This window comes from Alosa pseudoharengus, unplaced genomic scaffold, assembly GCF_046254945.1.
Source record: "Alosa pseudoharengus isolate Yale_2024_CS ecotype anadromous, Long Island Sound unplaced genomic scaffold, YU_APseudo_1.1 YU_APseudo_1.1_scf_3, whole genome shotgun sequence".
NCBI classification, from domain to species: Eukaryota; Metazoa; Chordata; class Actinopteri; order Clupeiformes; family Clupeidae; genus Alosa; species Alosa pseudoharengus.
This window is the reverse complement of record NW_027468718.1, coordinates 11,461,219-11,478,984: the sequence shown is the minus strand read 5'-3', so window position 1 is coordinate 11,478,984 and position 17,766 is coordinate 11,461,219. Positions and strand designations below refer to the sequence as shown.

The window sequence follows — 17,766 nt, the reverse complement described above, 5'->3', positions numbered from 1 at the left end:
CGAGACTATGTTGACTATGCTCAACGAGACTATGCTCATATTGACAGATATAAGCGAACGTCCCGGTGGACTTTTTTCTTCCAAGTTTTAGATCTGAATGGTGTTGTTTGGATACTAAGTTGTTCGTTTTAAACTGAACTAAAAGTACAAAGCAACAAGGCGATTGCCACAAACTTCTACCTCTGCTTGCCTAATCTGAATTCACCTCAGCCCGGTCGGAAGATACTTTCGCTTTAGGTTAAACATAGCTATCACTTGTTTGATTCGCGAGGACAATTTGTAAGGTGTTGTTTGATTTGGAGTTGGATTGTTTGGATACTAGGCCTACAAACAAGTAGACATGCTTTTTAATCGCGTAGACTGCAACTACCAAGTTGAAATCAAAGTAGCCTACTGTAACCTACATCGATTCCCCTCTCACAGAAGCAGTCTATACATACGCACTTCAAACAAACAAACAAGTGTTTCACAGGGAGCCTACACCGGGCGCATAGCCTAACTGAAGTGCTACGTGCAAAAACAGAAGACGGGTCTTACGGATTTTATCAGCCGGCCAATGGCGAGTAAGCCTATTTTTTTTATCCGCCAAAACATATTTTTATGTTTATTTATGTTTATTTATGTCTATTTTAATGGTCTAAAACGGAAGTGTCTTTGCGCAAAACGCAATTCACTTTGTGGGCGGATCTCGGGCGCTGATGCTATTTTACCGGCGGGATATTTGACTGTTGCGCCCGACGCAAATCTAAAATGGGGTTGTCTGAAGTAGCTACATTAATCATGGGTGTGGTTTGGGCGTAACATGCAATAAACCAATCAGAGCGTCATCTCACATTCCCTTTAACAACAGGCACGCTTGTTCCATAGCTGATTGCTATTATCAGGGGCGTAGCACCAAATTCTGGGCCCTATGCACAAGTGGTGGCCATGCCCCCCCCCCCCCCCCCCCCCCCCCCAACCAACCAACCAACCACCGGCTGTAAGCATGAAGCATGAGGTTCACAACTAACTACTATCTAATCACACATTGAATTAATAATCTAACAACTCTTTTATGTACTGTATAACAGAAAATAATCTTATTACCCAAGACTTCACTGAATTGCTGTTTTATTTGAAGAATGTTTAAAAGCTAGAACATGAAATGAATGAAAACACTTTTGACTGAGAGAACAACTGGGTCATTCCGTGTCAAATCACCCAGTGGCTGGCAGGTCACCCTCTCCCAAAAAATCTGAAAAAAATCACAGGTGTTTGTAGACCAAACATATGCATAAATCTTAAATAGTATATCTGTATCACTAATGGTTCCAAAACTACAGCCCTTTGAAGTTTCAAGTCATTTTAAGCATCGTGGTGAACAATCTTTTTGTTCAACTTCCAACATTATTGGCTCTTTTGGTATTTCACACACATTAGTGAAACTATGTGAATAGAAGTACATTTTCCTGTTGAATTAAACAATCCAATCAAATCAGGTGTATCTTGTGTAATTTCCCCTCTGCAAAGCTCTGAAAATGGCTATAAATTCATTATGTGAAAAAACATCACCACCTTTGAGGGCTTGTCATTCAAAAAGTATGTGACACAAATTCATCAGATTTTTTCCCCACTCATGTATGGATTATAAGGTCATGTCCATGCATTAACTTTGGTTGTTAACATTATCATATTGTCAGAGCATTTTTATTAAATTGGGCTTGATTTTCAAAAAGCCTGTTTTCATCTTCTCATTTCACCACGTGGACAGTTTACAGGATTTTTTTTAATTTTACCATATATCATTCTGTATGTGAGGATCATCTGCCCAAAATTTGGGCTTGTTGCTGAGTTTCTTCATTGAGATAAGATTTTTTACAAATATTGTCTATAAATCCACTGAATTTGTACTTTATCTGCAGTACCACTTTGCACCACATGTGGTGCTCTTTTAATACAATGGAAGTCAATGGAAGAGTAAGAGAGTCACTTGTTTGCTGCACATATCCAATCTAAACACACAGTTTATGGTTCATATGGTTCAAGTAAAAAGGGGGTTCTAAAATTCACTGCATTGTCAGATGCAGAAAAATCAATACTAAAGATTTATCATCTTTTTACAAATGCCTCTTGGATCCATGAGTCCTCAAACCTTGTTATGAATACTTGTGATGGAAACACACATGGTCATCTTCATCAAGTGAAATACCTTCATGAACTGAATTTTAGAAACCCATTGTTTGATTGTTTGTTATAAGCACTGATCTCCATCTTGATGCTCTTTGTCTATGTATCACAGAGGACTGCATCCCAAGCATATGACGATGAATATAGACTTTGCCTAACCAGCTGGCTAAAAAATATTAAAGTGCTCACATAGGCACTGATAGGTTGAAGCTGGTGTAGAAAACTCATTACAAAGATGGTAATTATGCTAAATCCTCTTGCTAGGATGACCAGTCAGTCTTATGTGTATATAATTTACTTGATCAGTTTATTTTCTCTAAATAAGATTTATGTATGAGTAGTATGTTGTTCATGTTGCAGTAATTATTTGGACCAATTCAACTATGAACCATAAACTGTGTGTTTAGATTGGATATGTGCAGCAAACAAGTGACTCTCTTACTCTTCCATTGACTTCCATTGTATTAAAAGAGCACCACATGTGGTGCAAAGTGGTACTGCAGATCCAGTACAAATTCAGTGGATTTATAGACAATATTTTAAAAAAATCTTATCTCAATGAAGAAACTCAGCAACAAGCCCAAATGTTGGGCAGATGATCCTCACATACAGAATGATATATGGTAAAATTAAAAAAAATCCTGTTAACTGTCCACGTGGTGAAATGAGAAGATGAAAACAGGCTTTTTGAAAATCAAGCCCAATTTTAAAAAAATGCTCTGAAAATATGAAAATGATAACAACCAAAGTTAATGCATGGACAGGACCTTATAATACATATATGTGTAGGAAAAAAATCTGATGAATTTGTGTCACATACTTTTTGAATGAGAAGCCCTCAAAGGTGATGATGTCTTTTCACATTATGAATTTATAGCCATTTTCAGAGCTTTGCAGAGGGGAAAGTATACAAGATACGTCTGATCCGATTGGATTTTTTAAAAATGTACTTCTATTCACATAGTTTCACTAATGTGTGTGAAATACCAAAAGAACCAATAATGCTGGAAGTTGAACAAAAAGGATTGTTCACCACAATTCTTAAAATGACTTGAAGTTTCAAAGGGCTGTAGTTTTGCAACGATTCGTTATACAGATATACTATTTAAGATCTATGCATGGATTTGGTCTACAAACACCTGTGATTTTTTTCAGATTTTTTCGGAGGGGGTCACCTGCCAAATTGCGCTGAAATTGGGTGATTTCACACGGAATGACCCAACTATCTATACATATTGAACACTATCCTATATCCTGACTCATTGTTGATCTCAGGTAGTTTTTAACGAGTTTCAGCTTACTGAAAGCCCGCTCACCACTAGCAACTGTTACAGGTAAGGTACAGAAAATCCTCAGTGCAATGCATATTTCTCTAAAGATGCTCTGTAGCTGTAGCTTATAGATGGCATTGAGAAGCTGAAGAGGAGACAGGTTATGAGCAAATGTGGCATTATATACTGTGTTTAGGAGCAGCATCTCATTCTCAAACTCAACTGTGAGATCTTTTGGTATGCTCTTGTCAAAGCCCGACATGTTGCCTTTACCTGTTCTTCTGACATATCCTTCAACCTCAGAAGAGGTGCAAAAGATTCACATATGGTGGCTGTAGTCTGGAACCTTGCACTGAGATCACTGATGATGCTATCAATTGCAACAAAAAACACATCGTTTCTGAATGCCTTCTCTGCACTACACTCACTCTCATCCTCTTCACTCCTCCTCTCGTCAGGCATTAATTTCCTCTTCCGTTTACGCTTCCCCTCCCTTCTAAACTGAGCAGGGATCTCCATGGCTTGGGCTACTAAGGAGGCTTCAGAGAGAAGGGAGTCCCATTTATCACGAATAGCCTGTATTTCCTCCTGTAGATCCTTGATGTTTGCAGCCTCACTATCCAAAGAAATATCCCCTGTCTGAAGGATTAGACTTCTATTTTCAATACACTGTAGCACCTTTACCCACACAGTAAGGAGAACTACTGCATCAAAGGTCTTGAAATAATCGTTTAGGCCATTTGCCTCAGACTTGGCTTCATTTGTAAGGTTGCATGTGTCTAATACACCTTCTAGTGCCACCAGAACAGACGGTAAATGATGGGCCACAGGTCGCACAGCAGCAATCCGTGCACTCCATCGAGTGTCAGATAGACGATGAAGAGAGCATCCCGTTTCTTTCTTCAAGATTGCCCATCGCTCTGGACTAGCACTGAAGAAATTATAGAGGCGATTAACATTACCGAAAAATGTTGCAACCTCCTGACATGATTCAGCTGCATGTACACCCACCAAATTAAGGGAGTGAGATGCACAGGGGGAGTATATCGCAAACGGATTTGCTTTTAGAATCTGGGCTTGCACGCCTTTCAGTTTCCCTGACATATTGGCTCCATTATCATAACCTTGTCCTCTGCAGTCCTCTAATGGTATGCCCCTGTCTTGCAGTACTGCTTGAATCATTTCAGAGATGTCCTTGCCTGTCTTTTTGTAAAAGTTTTTAAATTGACAGAATCTCTCAGTTATCTTCCAAACACTGCTTTCAACATCTTGATGAACATATCTTAATAACAGTACATTTTGTTCAGTGTGAGAAATATCTGGTGTTGAGTCACATATCACAGAGTAATAGATTGCAGTTTCTCTTTCTGCCAGGATGGTGTTCAGCACTCTTTTGCCACAGATATCAATGAACTCATTCTGTGTCTCAGGACTCAGATAGTGTGTAAACCTTGACCCCTCTTTCTTTTGCCTTAATTTCTCCAAATGCTCTTCTAAAACTGAATCATAATGTGCCAGCAGCTCTAAAGTGCCAAGAAAGTTTCCATTGTGTACATCATCTAGATTTGAAGTTTTGCCTCTAAATGCAAGGTTTCTTGATGCTAAATGAAGGGTAACATCCAAGAGCCTCTCAAGAATCATTCTGTGTTTTTCAATTTCTGTCTGTATTTGTTTTTGAATGTGACCATCAACTCCTGTTCCAGACAGTAATGAATGCTGAAGGCTTTTCCATTTCAAATAACATTCCTTGTGAGGCATGTTTGTTTCATGTTCTGGTAATTTTTTGTACATTTTTTGCCATTTCATGTGTGCTAATTTAACACCATCATTACTGTTGAGAGCACTTTTAGATGGCTTTTTCAGCTCGTGAGAAAACAAACGGCATGGGATACAATACAGAGCCTCTGCACTTTGACAATAGATTAGCCTGACTTTAGCTGACTTTGCAAATTGAAGGTAGTTAGGAAATGGTTTCCCTGTCTTTTGCTGTGATTTTATTTGTTTTTTCTTTGCTCGCCAATCTGCGTACTATTGTGTCTCTCTCTTCATTCGTCAACTTCTCTGGCCATAGTGCTGGATCCTCAGGCAATGGCATATACTCCTTAGCACTGCCCTGACTGCTTTCTGACCTCTCTTCATCTCTTTCACTTTTTTCAGAACCTTCTCTGCTTTCACTTCCTTCATCCTCTATCACATCTTCTCTATCTACCTGGACAGACCCCTCTACAAGCATATAAGCATATAGATATATTAGCAGGCAATTCCAATGTAGCCTTATGGATGTGACTGAACATGCTTAATATTTAAATATTCTGTGTAAAATTTCCTCAAATTTCATTTTTCATTTGCTTCATAAAAACATAACAACATTTTATTTTTCTGATGGTTGTGGCAAAAAAATGGTTTATTCTAATTAGACTAGACTACAGTGAAGTGTTGCTAAATATACATTGCAGTATAGCCTTTCGTGTGATTTAATTTTAAACTATAGGCTCACCTTGTCTCAAATCCACATCAGATGAGGTCTGCTGCTGCTGCATCACCCTCTGTGACAGTTTCTGAAACTGAGTGTGATGCGTTTCACAAGTTAGCTTTGCTACTAATTTGACAGCCTTTCCTCATGAACCTATATAACATTGAGCCTACTAAGTTAAGCTATTAGCTCATAATAATTTTCGAATTAGTAGGCTATTGAAATGTTGTGGTAGGCTATAAATCAGGCATCATGTTATTTCTAATTTTGTGTTAATGCTGTTTTAGCACTGATAATAGCGGATTTCACGTAGCCAAGTATAGCCTAAATTGAGTTATTGTTTAATTATGCATGGTTTACTTTTTATTAAATTTGTAGTCTATGCTTCAGGCTTTATTTAAATGTAGTCTATGCTTCAGGCTCTGGCAAGCTTGAAGGGGGCGGCAAGCGAAAGAGCTTGAGAGCGAGTGTTGGAGACCCATGGTGTAGCAAAACGACTTTCCTTTGCCGACAGTATTAATCCAACCAACAATATTGTATTGTATACCTGGAGAGGAGGAGTGCCACGGTGACATGCCGCAAAAAGTGCAGTCTGAGGGCGGCTGCTGAGAGGGAGCTGGGGACAGCCATGTGGTTGCTAGCACGCCCGCACTGGACCGCTAGCAACTGTGGTTCCATGGTGAGTGAGCTCCTGTGGCGTGCAACCCACATGTGTTGGTGGAACTGTTTTGACTCTGAACTGAGTGGCGGCTACGGCGTCGGCGTTATAGCCTGCAGCTAAAGTGGAGCATGGTTGCCGAGGACGGCAACGGCTCGCGAGGGGGCTGTGTAACGTCGGCGCCAAAGACCCGATGGCAGGGCTGTTATGAACAAAGAACACGCTGTGAGCATACAGTTCTTTACAATCGCTATTGAATCGTTATAGAATTGCTATTGGCTCGCTATTGGATTACTATTTAATACTTTTTGGACATTATTTTTGATCTTAAGTTGTGTCTTTTTCAACCATCATTTTTCAACCACTTACCAATCGTTTGTTGGATTACTGGAGTCCATGCTTTGTCTGCTACTACCAACCTGCTTGCCTGCCTATCTGCCTGCTACTACCAACCTCCTTACCTGCCTGCTGCCTGCCTTGCCCTGCTTACCTGCCCTGTTTACCTACCTGCTTGAATCCCATCTCATGAACCTGTATTAAGGTACAATTTAAGTTTCTCTTTTTGGATAGCTTGTCAAAGAAGCAAAGCAATACATCCCAGCTAAGAGTGGCCCGCCACTACAGTATACGTGTGTTTGACCTGCCTCGTGTGTGCTGTATTCGTTGTCTGTGTCCCTGCCCCAGTTCACTCAATAAAGCTGTGATGACATCCTGTGACTGGTCCTTTCAAGAATCGTCACGATAATAACATATTAAGAAGAGCTCTTATTTCATTGAGTTCAATCAAAACAATGTCTTCTAGTGCTGGTGGACTGATGGCCCTACTGGTAGGCATTATCCCGTCTTGTATTTGGGGATCGGCCTTTATTTGTCTGGCCATAAATCTGCCTTTCACTAACTTATAAAATACAAGTCTTACCCAACGTTTTTGTTCTAAGACATTTATTTCAAACATAATTTCAACACAAATATATTGGCTATTTCAGTTACCTTGGTGCATACATGTAAATCTCAGAGAGTAGGCTACCACACCCCAGAGTGATAGGCCTACTAGCGTTCTTACGCGTTCAGTGTGGGGTCCTAAGCAAGCTGAGAATTTAGCGGTGTTACGTCTGCCTGTCACACACGTGAGGAGTGTAGGAGCCAAAATCATTTATGTCTTCTCCCTCTAGTCATTTCCCTCTAGTGGCTGGGCCTTTAATCAATATAGGCAGGTGATGCTACCTGGAGGGCGTGGCCGGAGCAGGAAGCTACAGTCTTTTGACCGCAGAAGCCTGAGGAGAAGCTGCGCCATTGAATCATTCGCAAATCTTTGCAATCCTTATTTTGATTAACTTTAAGAACCTATGAACTTTATATTTTAATTTATTTGTAATAAACCCTCCTATATTTTTGGATATCAAAACACCTGTGGACGTGGATTATTCGCCTTTGGACAAGAAGGTCAGACATTAGCTCAGCCACCATAGTGGTCAATAGGACAACAAAAGAAACCACTACAAGGAGTTCTTTGAAGCTTGGGGTAAGGAGAATCGCAATGAATCCAGCAAAAAAACAAAAATGCATCACATCTTTTTTTCAGAAAGCAAACGTAGTAAGTTGACATACATTTTATACATGCCCAGCCAATGTGTAATGGAAAAGTAATTTACCCAAGGCAACTTTCTGTTTCTGTGTGTTGTGGACTGGTTAACTTGTTAAGCCAACATGTTCTAACGTCGCATCAATAAATGTTAACTGCAAACATGTCATAGTGGAGAGTTGATTTGGTTTATACCAGACAATTTAAGCAGGCCTAACTATTTGATCATGTATGTTTGGATCAAAGGCATGATGAACTTTTGTTCATTCATGGCTTCATAACATATCAACACCCCATGTTGCTTTTAGAGCATTCTACCATTGGCCCAAGTAGTGTAAATAAATCTAAAAAAAATAAATAAAAGTAGAATTACACATAGCAAGAAGCTGGTCTGAGGGCAGATCTGGCGTTGTGCTCATCTCACCGTTTTGACCATTTATATCAAAATATATTTTAGTGTGTAATGTAGTGTGTAGTGCAGTGTGTACTTCAATGAGTAGTGTAGTGTGTATGTTTAATGGTTTGAGATTCTGTTGTAAACAAAGGCAGCTTTAAGCTGCTAATAAGCCCTGGACAAATGTAACTGTATCATCTACCCCAGTAGCTTAGTCTATCATCTCCTCATTCCTAACATTGCTTATGTGTGTTTGGTTATTAGTAAACAGCTACTCACTGTACTGAACAGTCTCCTGCATCTTCTCCCAGACTCTGAACTTCAGGTTGCCCAGGTGCTTTGCCACATTGATCAGAGCTCCTGAAACCCTCTCTGGATCCTGCAGTGTGCACTGGGCTCTGGAATAACATTCAGGAGTCAGTGCTGCTGTGGGTTTGGGTTCAGAACTACAGAGAAGAGAGAGACAGGAGGCAGATCACTCACCTTTCCACTGTGCTCTTGTAGCTCTAGAAAATAAGAAAAGAGAAAGTAGGTTAAACATGATTGCTATAATAAGGTCTAAGGTCTTTTGCTACATCTTGGTCAATTTTGAATGTTCCTAAAGCACTGTTTTTATTTTTGCTACAGACAGACCAATTGACACAATACCGAAAAGATTCTAATCAAGCGCCTTGTGACAGTGACCCACACTGTCACTATATGTACAGTTAATTACTCCATCTCTGCAACCTTATTTCCCTTTGGGTATGTTGTGATGCACCTCTCAGGTCTTGTCTTTAATTGTAGTTTGTCTTAAGGGGTGCTGTTTGTACCCTCTCTCCTGTGTCTTCGGCTAGCCAGCAAGCCTTGACATAAGGGTGGGGGTGTGTGACAGTGACCCACACTGTCACTATATTTATAGTTAATTATGGCATGTTTTTTCATTGTAGGTGGTATGTTCCTTTGGCAGAGTGCACAGATTCTGTTAGTGTTGTCATTTTTCTGCCAGTGATAGTGTTATGATTTTAACTGCAGGTTCTTTGATTTAGTTTGTGTAGTTGCGCTGGAGGTGCAAGAAGGGGCGTGTGCCCCTGGGTACCCAAATTGGCTGATTAGCCTAATAGGAGTAGGCCTGTTTTTTCAATTAGGGGAGGTCACCTGATCACTTTAAATCCCTGGGGGGGGTTCCTCGGGATTGCAAATGTTGTGCGTACCTGACACTGCTGTGAGTGTTTAGGAAGATTGTAGGCCTACGGTTATTTATAGTCAAATGTGTGACTCCATGTTTCATTGTATTTTGTCTAGTCATTGTTTTTTTGTAATTAATATAGGTTCCATTTCACAGGTGTTTTCGGAGTATATCCACTGATTCAATAAACCTATTTTACACCAAAACCTGTCTGCTTCTCCTGGACCACATAGTTACATTATCACACGCCTCTGAGGAAACTCACCAAGGAAAGGAGTTAGACATCTAACACCCTTACAGTCAGATGTGCTATTGTTAAATTATCACTGGACTTAGATTTAGTGATCTAACACCCTTACAGACAGTGGATGATTTCTACCTGCAGGAATGTGATGTCATCAGCTCCCATCTCCTCTTCTATGGCTCTGATTGTGTCTGAAAGAGAGGAGATCTCTCTGCTCATCTTCTCAATCTTCTCCTTCATCATCTGACTCTTCTGCTCCTCTTCCTCCCTCAGTGCAGCTGTCCTGGCTGCCTCTTCATCTCGTAGAAACTGGTGAAGCTTCTCAAACTCCTCCTTGATCTGCTTTTCTGTGTTCTGGGTTTGAGTCTGAATAAGAATCATTCATTCAATTTAACTACAGGTATGAGCAGATGTTTCAGTTACGTTGAAATGTTCCTTAACTTTAAATGACTTACTGATAACGTAATTAGACAATTATGCTTCTTTATTACATGATGCTGCATGTCTCACCTTAACATGAGCTGCCGTTTGGTCACAGATGAGTTTGACTTCTTCAAAGGTCTTCAGTTTCTTCTGTAAGGGCTGCAGTTTGATCTTGAGCTCCTCCTGGAAACAGTGATCAACACTAATTTAGACTTGCCTACACCACACTACACTCTATAAACCAAGTTGCTTCATTTGTAAGGAGTCTAGGGTGAGGGTGGTGTGTGTGTGTGTGTGTGTGTGGGGGGGGGGGGGTATCTATGCAGATACTGCATATTGCATAGAATAGAGACATAGAGGCAACATGGAGGCTACTACAAAGTGTACTAAAAAAAACGTTGGGTCACAATTAAACCATCATCATCACTTTGTTGTTGGTAATGACTATGACTATAAGAGACATTGGGAGTGGAAGTGGTGATTTGGAGGGATTTGAGGGCTTCCTTAAGTTTGCTGCTGTATTCTCAGTGAGAGTCAGAGTGGGAGTGTTGAGCACAGAGGAACCAGCCCACAGGGGAAAAGCCAACACACAAAAGAGCAGACACCGCCATCTACTGTTATATTAAAGGAACTGCAGTACCTCCTGCCATGAATCATCCACACTGGATAGGCTCACTGTATTACTTTATGTCCAGGGTAAATATCAAGATTTGTTGTTGTTAATCTAGAGTACTACAGTACAGTATCATATAACAGAGTAAGATTCTTACCTTACGGTCAAGTGCTGCTTCATCTATTGGGCTGAAGTTGTGATTTTTATGTTTCTTTGAGTCTCGACACACCACACACACAGGCTGCTTATCCTCCAGACAGAAGAGCTTGAGTTTCTCACTGTGCAGACTGCAGAGCAACTCAGACCCTGCTGAAGCTCTTTGACTTCTCTCCTGTAAGTAGGTCTCACACAGGTTCCTTAACGCCATGTTAGGAGGATACATTGCTTTTGAGCACTTTCTCCTACAGTAGGGACATTCTCTGGATCCCTTTTTCTCCCAGAACTGCTGCAGACAGGTTTTACACACACTGTGAGTGCAGGTCAAAAAGACGGGATCCTTGTAGATGTCACAGCACACAGGACAGCAGAAATCCTCTTCCAGTTTAGAAGCCATTTTGTCTTCACACTAAACTCTCTCTCCTCTGAAAGCAATTTCACCAGCTTCACTTTCACTTTCAGCAGCAGCCTAAGAGTTTGAGTCTGTCTCTCAAGAGAATTGCACTCACCACAAGATTGTTCAGGCTCACAAGTTTCACTTTAACACAAACTGTTTTCCTCATTAGTCAAAACACTATTTCAAAATGTTTCTAACAAACGTATCCCACATGAGTCCACCTAGCAAAGAACAGAGAACCAACCCGTCACTCAACTTTACTTCCTGCTCTGGTGCCTGTCACACAGAGGGAGGGACTATTGTAAACAAGGATTCTGATTGGCCAGCCTTATTCTTGGCAGACCAGTTCCCCGATCACACCTACCTCAGACTCCATTGGAGTTCAGGTCAAAGTCCCAGTTGTGATCGTGAACTGTACCTGCCAGAGACACAGAGACTGCTGCACCCATCTTGTAAGAAGGAACACTACCGCAGGTCTTTCAGTCTATCTGCCATCAGGCTCTTTAACACCGCTGTCATGAAGCGCTGCACTGTTATTATTTAGGCTCTATAATACCACCATCATGAAGCGCTGCACTGTTATTATTTAGACTCTCTCTATACTATTCTATTATTTTCTACATTTTATTTTGTTATTAATTTGATTTAATAATTGTTTAATATATTTATTAAAGTTTTATCTTATCTTGTAATGTCAGTGTATGGAAAGTGAATATTACCGACTTGATTAAGCTTAATATGGGAATATGAAAATCCAGCACTGCATCAACCACATTTATTGGCACCCCTGGTAGAGATAAGTAAAATACAAAACAATCATCTCTTGGTGTTTATCTTAGTTTCACAATAAACCTAAGAGGAAAAGTCCAGTTTTGAAGGGAAGCAAATGTATTCTGAGAAGAAAAAGTAGAAATATAAATATTTGTTGATATAGCCTACTCCACAAAATATATAATACATTTCCTTTTTAAGACATTCCATCTGAGGGTGTTTTTGTTTGTGTGTGTTCACATATTTTGGGATGGGGGAACCAAATTGTGTGTGTGTGTGTGTGTGTGTGTGTGTGTGTGTGTGTGTGTGTGTGTGTGTGTGTGTGTGTGTGTGTGTGTGTGTGTGTGTGTGTGTGTGTGTGTGTGTGTGTGTGTGTGTGTGTGTGTGTGTGTGTGTGTGTGTGTGTGTGTGTGTGTGTGTGTGTGTGTGAGAGAGTGAGTGTCAAGTGACATATTATGGGATGGGGGACCATATGGGCGTCTGTGAGCTGCACACAGAGGCAGCTGAGGACCAGGAGGGGACGAGGGTGATGTGGGGACCTGGACACAACATGGGGCCTGATCAACCTGGACACAACATGGGCCTGATCAACCTGGACTCAACCTGGACACAACATGGGGCCTGATCAACCTGGACACAACATGGGCCTGATCAACCTGGACACAACATGGGGCCTGATCAACCTGGACACAACATGGGGCCTGATCAACTGATCAACCTGGACACAACATGGGGCCTGGACACAACATGGGGCCTGATCAACCTGGACACAACATGGGGCATGATCAACCATGGGGCCTGATCAACCTGGACACAACATGGGCATACCTGTCAACACTCCCGTTTTTCCCGGGTTTCTCCCGTATTTCAAGGTCATCTCCCAGCACCCTCCCGTTTTGTTATTTCTCCCGGAAAACTCCCGTAATTTGCATGGCCATCAAACTTCATTTTAAAATCATTGATCCATTCAGGTTGCCAGATTGTATATGAAATACACCCTACACATACACGATGACTTAGTTTCAATTTCAACCGTGTTGTCATAGGCTAAAACCTGGCAACCCAAAACCCAAATAAGGAAGCGGGTGCCGACTGCGCAGCCTGAGTCTCGTCGTAAGCAAGCGGGCTAGTTGAATGGCCTACTCCAGAACTAGCTGTTGTGAAATTGTTGGGAATTTAATTGATTAACACATCACATAAACTGTTATTGAGTGTTGTTGATACACTGAACTTGTGCCCTCGGAACCAAATCTGACAGCAAGCAGCTTTGGAGTTTTGGAAGGTGGATACATAACTGGCATGCGTAAGGTAATGGTAAGGTAAAAGCAACGACCGAAATGCAGTGTTGAAACACGTGTATGAAACGTATTAAATATGCAAACACAGATCCGGTATAAACACTGACCCCCCCCTCCGAAAAAAAAAATCCCGTTTTTGGAAAGCTAAATGTTGACAGGTATGAACAACATTTGACACATCAAATGTTGATCAACCTGGACACAACATGGGGCCTGATCAGCCTGGACACAACATGGGGCCTGATCAACCTGGACACAACATGGGGCCTGATCAACTGATGAATCTGGTGCCGTCATGAGTGTGCCGTCACTTGCCCCGCACATCAGCGTCGACATAAAGACCCACACCACCTCATGGTCTAATGGCTTAAATGTATCTTTACACCTACTTCCTTATTTTTGAAATTGGCATCCATCTTGTCCCGCCCCCTCTCCATGCCCTGTTCCTGCTGCTGCAGCTGATTGGCTCTTTTTCTCCCTCAAGTGGGCCTACTCAGCGGTGGCAAAGTGCTGTGTGGAGTTGTTCTGAAAACAATGGAATCTGATGCAGTCGGACATGGAAAGTCCAGTGCAGCACACTCACATCACAACAGCGCTCATGTGTGGAGGCCTTTACAGCCTCTCAGCACACTCACATCAGCACTCATGTGTGGAGGCCTTTACAGCGTCTCCAGTGCAGCACACTCACATCAGCACTCATGTGTGGAGGCCTTTACAGCCTCTCAGCACACTCACATCAGCACTCATGTGTGGAGGCCTTTACAGCCTCTCAGCACACTCACATCAGCACTCATGTGTGGAGGCCTTTACAGCCTCTCAGCACACTCACATCAGCACTCATGTGTGGAGGCCTTTACAGCCTCTCAGCACACTCACATCAGCACTCATGTGTGGAGGCCTTTACAGCGTCTGCAGTGCAGCACACTCACATCACATCAGCACTCATGTGTGGAGGCCTTTACAGCGTCTGCAGTGCAGCACACTCACATCACATCAGCTCTCATGTGTGGAGGCCTTTACAGTGCAGCACACTCACATCACATCAGCACTCATGTGTGGAGGCCTTTACAGTGCAGCACACTCACATCACATCAGCACTCATGTGTGGAGGCCTTTACAGTGCAGCACACTCACATCACATCAGCACTCATGTGTGGAGGCCTTTACAGTGCAGCACACTCACATCACATCAGCACTCATGTGTGGAGGCCTTTACAGCGTCTGCAGTGCACCGTTTGTCACTTTCTTTTACAAAGCAGGTGAAATTGATTCCCAACTGGACAGATTAATATCCCTGAAGTGTAATTGACTTGGTGTTATAATGTGATGATGAAGTCATGTGTTCCCTTTATTGTTTGAGCAGTGTAGGCTACATAGTGCACAAAAGGCCTCCAGTCCTCCTGTCAATGAAAGCAAATGCAGCTTAAGTCTTTCTAGCACAACATCATGCCCAGAATGTGTTGTGCCCAGAATGTATAATGACCAGAATGTATAATGCCCAGAATGTGTAATGCCCAGAATGTGTAATGCCGAGAATGTGTAATGCCCAGAATGTATAATGTCCAGAATGTGTAATGCTCAGAATGTGTAATGCATCCAAAGTACATCCTGCTGCTCTTAGTGCCAGTACTACTTTCCAACATGACACAGGTTCTCACGTCCTTCATGCCATAATGCTAATACGAATAGTCCTATAGGACTATTTAATATTAAATATTACTTCAAATTAGACCTTTAAGGTTCAGAACTCAAACATACCCAGTTCATTTTCCATATCCATGGCTACCTGGTTTAGGTTAATCTTTTTTAGGATGAACAACACAATATTGTTAGAATTGTTCAGGGTGTATGCTTGTACAATTAGGTCTAGAGTGTCGTCAGAATCACTTTTCTCCAGATTGCCCCTTGGGATTTTGCCCAAGTCATTTAAATGGTGCTTGAACTTCTTGAACTGGGCGACTGTGAGCTTTCCCAGAGATTGTCTCAGTATATTCAAGATTGACTCCATCATAGTCTGGTATTTAAAATGAATATGCCATTGTTACGTCAATGCATATGTCAATGGTTCGCATCATACAATTCAATAATATCAAGATTGGAGGGGGAGGGGGGCTCACTTGGAGGTTTTCTTTCCTATTTGTTCGTACAGCACTAACTGAGGAACCAACAAAAACATTATTTGCTTCACTTGACAGTAGATGAGATGACATTGGCATATTATAATATATTCTGTAAACAAAGGCACCCATGCATAACTTGTCTTAAAGGTACCAACCTTTGCGCAAACTAACCACATTGTCAGTAAGGAAACAATTAATATAAATACATAAATTGAAAACAATAAACAAGTTTGACGAAGCCTACTCACAATAATAGTTCATGGCAGACTCTTATAAACTGACCGAATAATATGTCAACAACTCCATTTTGCCAGTCTTTCTTGAAGGAGGATTAGCCAGGTGATGCAAATCACCTTTTATATCTTACAGCCCTAGTATGCTAAATTGAACTCGGAAGATCCATTTCCATTTAACCATAAAACGCCTACACTAAACATTGTCTCAAAAGGGTTTTACAATGCCCCAAATCGCTTTAAAAATGGGAATAAATCACCCTGACAGGTAATGACAAAAACATATTGACTCATAAATCTAGATGATGCAGTCAGGCATAACTATGTGCACCATCAACATACGTCATGTACAATGCACAACTAATTATCAAAGTAGGATTCCTAAGCTGTTATCATGATATTCACAGCACTTTGAAATTTAGTTTTTTTTTTTACATTTTCCCAGAAGTGTTGTGAGAATTGCTTTAAAAAAGCTTAAACTGTTTACCATGTTGTTAGTCGCTTTGGCCAAAAATGCCAAATGTCAGCCAAATGTAATGTCAAAACTGTACAAAGAGGGCATTAGACAACTGCACCCTTGAAAACCTCTAGAAACTTGTAGTTATTCATTACACATGCACAAACATTCGAAAACTTTTGTGTGACCTAACATGCAAATGGAAATTTCTACTCATCTGTGTATCTTTTCATTCATATCTTTTTGCTTTATCTCTATAATTACATATCCTATTTAGGATTAAACCCTAATTCAGTTTCTGCCTCCTGAGTCTTTCTGGTGGACTAAGTAGACATAAAGAACACTGTACCTGATCACCGTGATCCACACGTCTGAGTGTTCTGAATCCTGTAACAATGTGACAGACAATTGTGGAGAAGAGCAATAAAGCAACTGCGACCTCTCTCAGATTTGTACTCTCACATCTGACTTCATCAAGTGAATTCTTATGTTGTAGAAGTCCAGGTTTATATAAACAAAGGCACTTCCTCCACCCACTTCTCTTTTCACTTTGTCATGGTCAGAGCCTAAAAAGGTCATTCAAAGACAATTTAAAGGGTCATTCAAAACCATTCTTTGACATTTGAGATCCAGCCCTGGACTTCTCCCCTGACAAGCTGAAAGTCTATCTGCAGCAGGGTGACCCCTAAAGTCTTCAATTTCCAGTTATTTTTATTTTGATAGTGAGTGTCCATCTAGTGAACTACATCACTGAGTGTCCATCTAATGAACTACATCACTGAGTGTCCATAATGAACTACATCACTGAGTGTCCATCTAAAGAACTACATCACTGAGTGTCCATCTAACGAACTACATCACTGAGTGTCCATCTAGTGAACTACATCACTGAGTGTCCATCTAGTGAACTACATCACTGAGTGTCCATCTAATGAACTACATCCCTGATCACATCACAGATCCTATACGGCACACACTCTTTTGAACACACATTACTACACTTCATTCATCGATTCAATTCCATTATTATTCTGCTACAACTGTGTTGTGGGTGTGAAGACTCTCCTATTTTTACATTTCCTCTGATCACTGGGTGTGAAGATTCTCAACAACATTTGTTGCAAGAACATCATTTGTTTTGTGTTCTGAGTGGAAACGCTGTGGAAGTTGCCACCAGAAACATTCCCTCACCCTCTCAATCCTTTTGAAATATCATCCAAGGAGTTTATACATTTACAAACTCTGTATGACACTCTGTATGACAGAGCTTGTAAATGTCTCACAGAGATAAATGTATCACAGAGTATGAACACATGACTTATGTGACTCCTACAAATACTGA

At 41.1% G+C, this 17,766-nt stretch overlaps 1 protein-coding gene across 1 annotated transcript in view; it reads right to left on the bottom strand.

Moving 5' to 3' along the window:
* Positions 1–11,831, bottom strand: part of LOC143100193 (zinc-binding protein A33-like) — a 38,426-nt gene extending 26,595 nt beyond the window's left edge. Inside the window, exons 1-5 of the mRNA XM_076263163.1 lie at positions 11,150–11,831; positions 10,467–10,562; positions 10,092–10,322; positions 9,028–9,050; positions 8,824–8,942 (exon numbers count right to left, since the gene is read on the bottom strand). Of these exons, the coding sequence (XP_076119278.1) occupies positions 8,824–8,942; positions 9,028–9,050; positions 10,092–10,322; positions 10,467–10,562; positions 11,150–11,545 (865 nt within the window). The 5' untranslated portion in view covers positions 11,546–11,831. The remainder of the gene's footprint in view (positions 1–8,823; positions 8,943–9,027; positions 9,051–10,091; positions 10,323–10,466; positions 10,563–11,149) is intronic.
* Between the last annotated feature and the right edge of the window lie 5,935 nt (positions 11,832–17,766).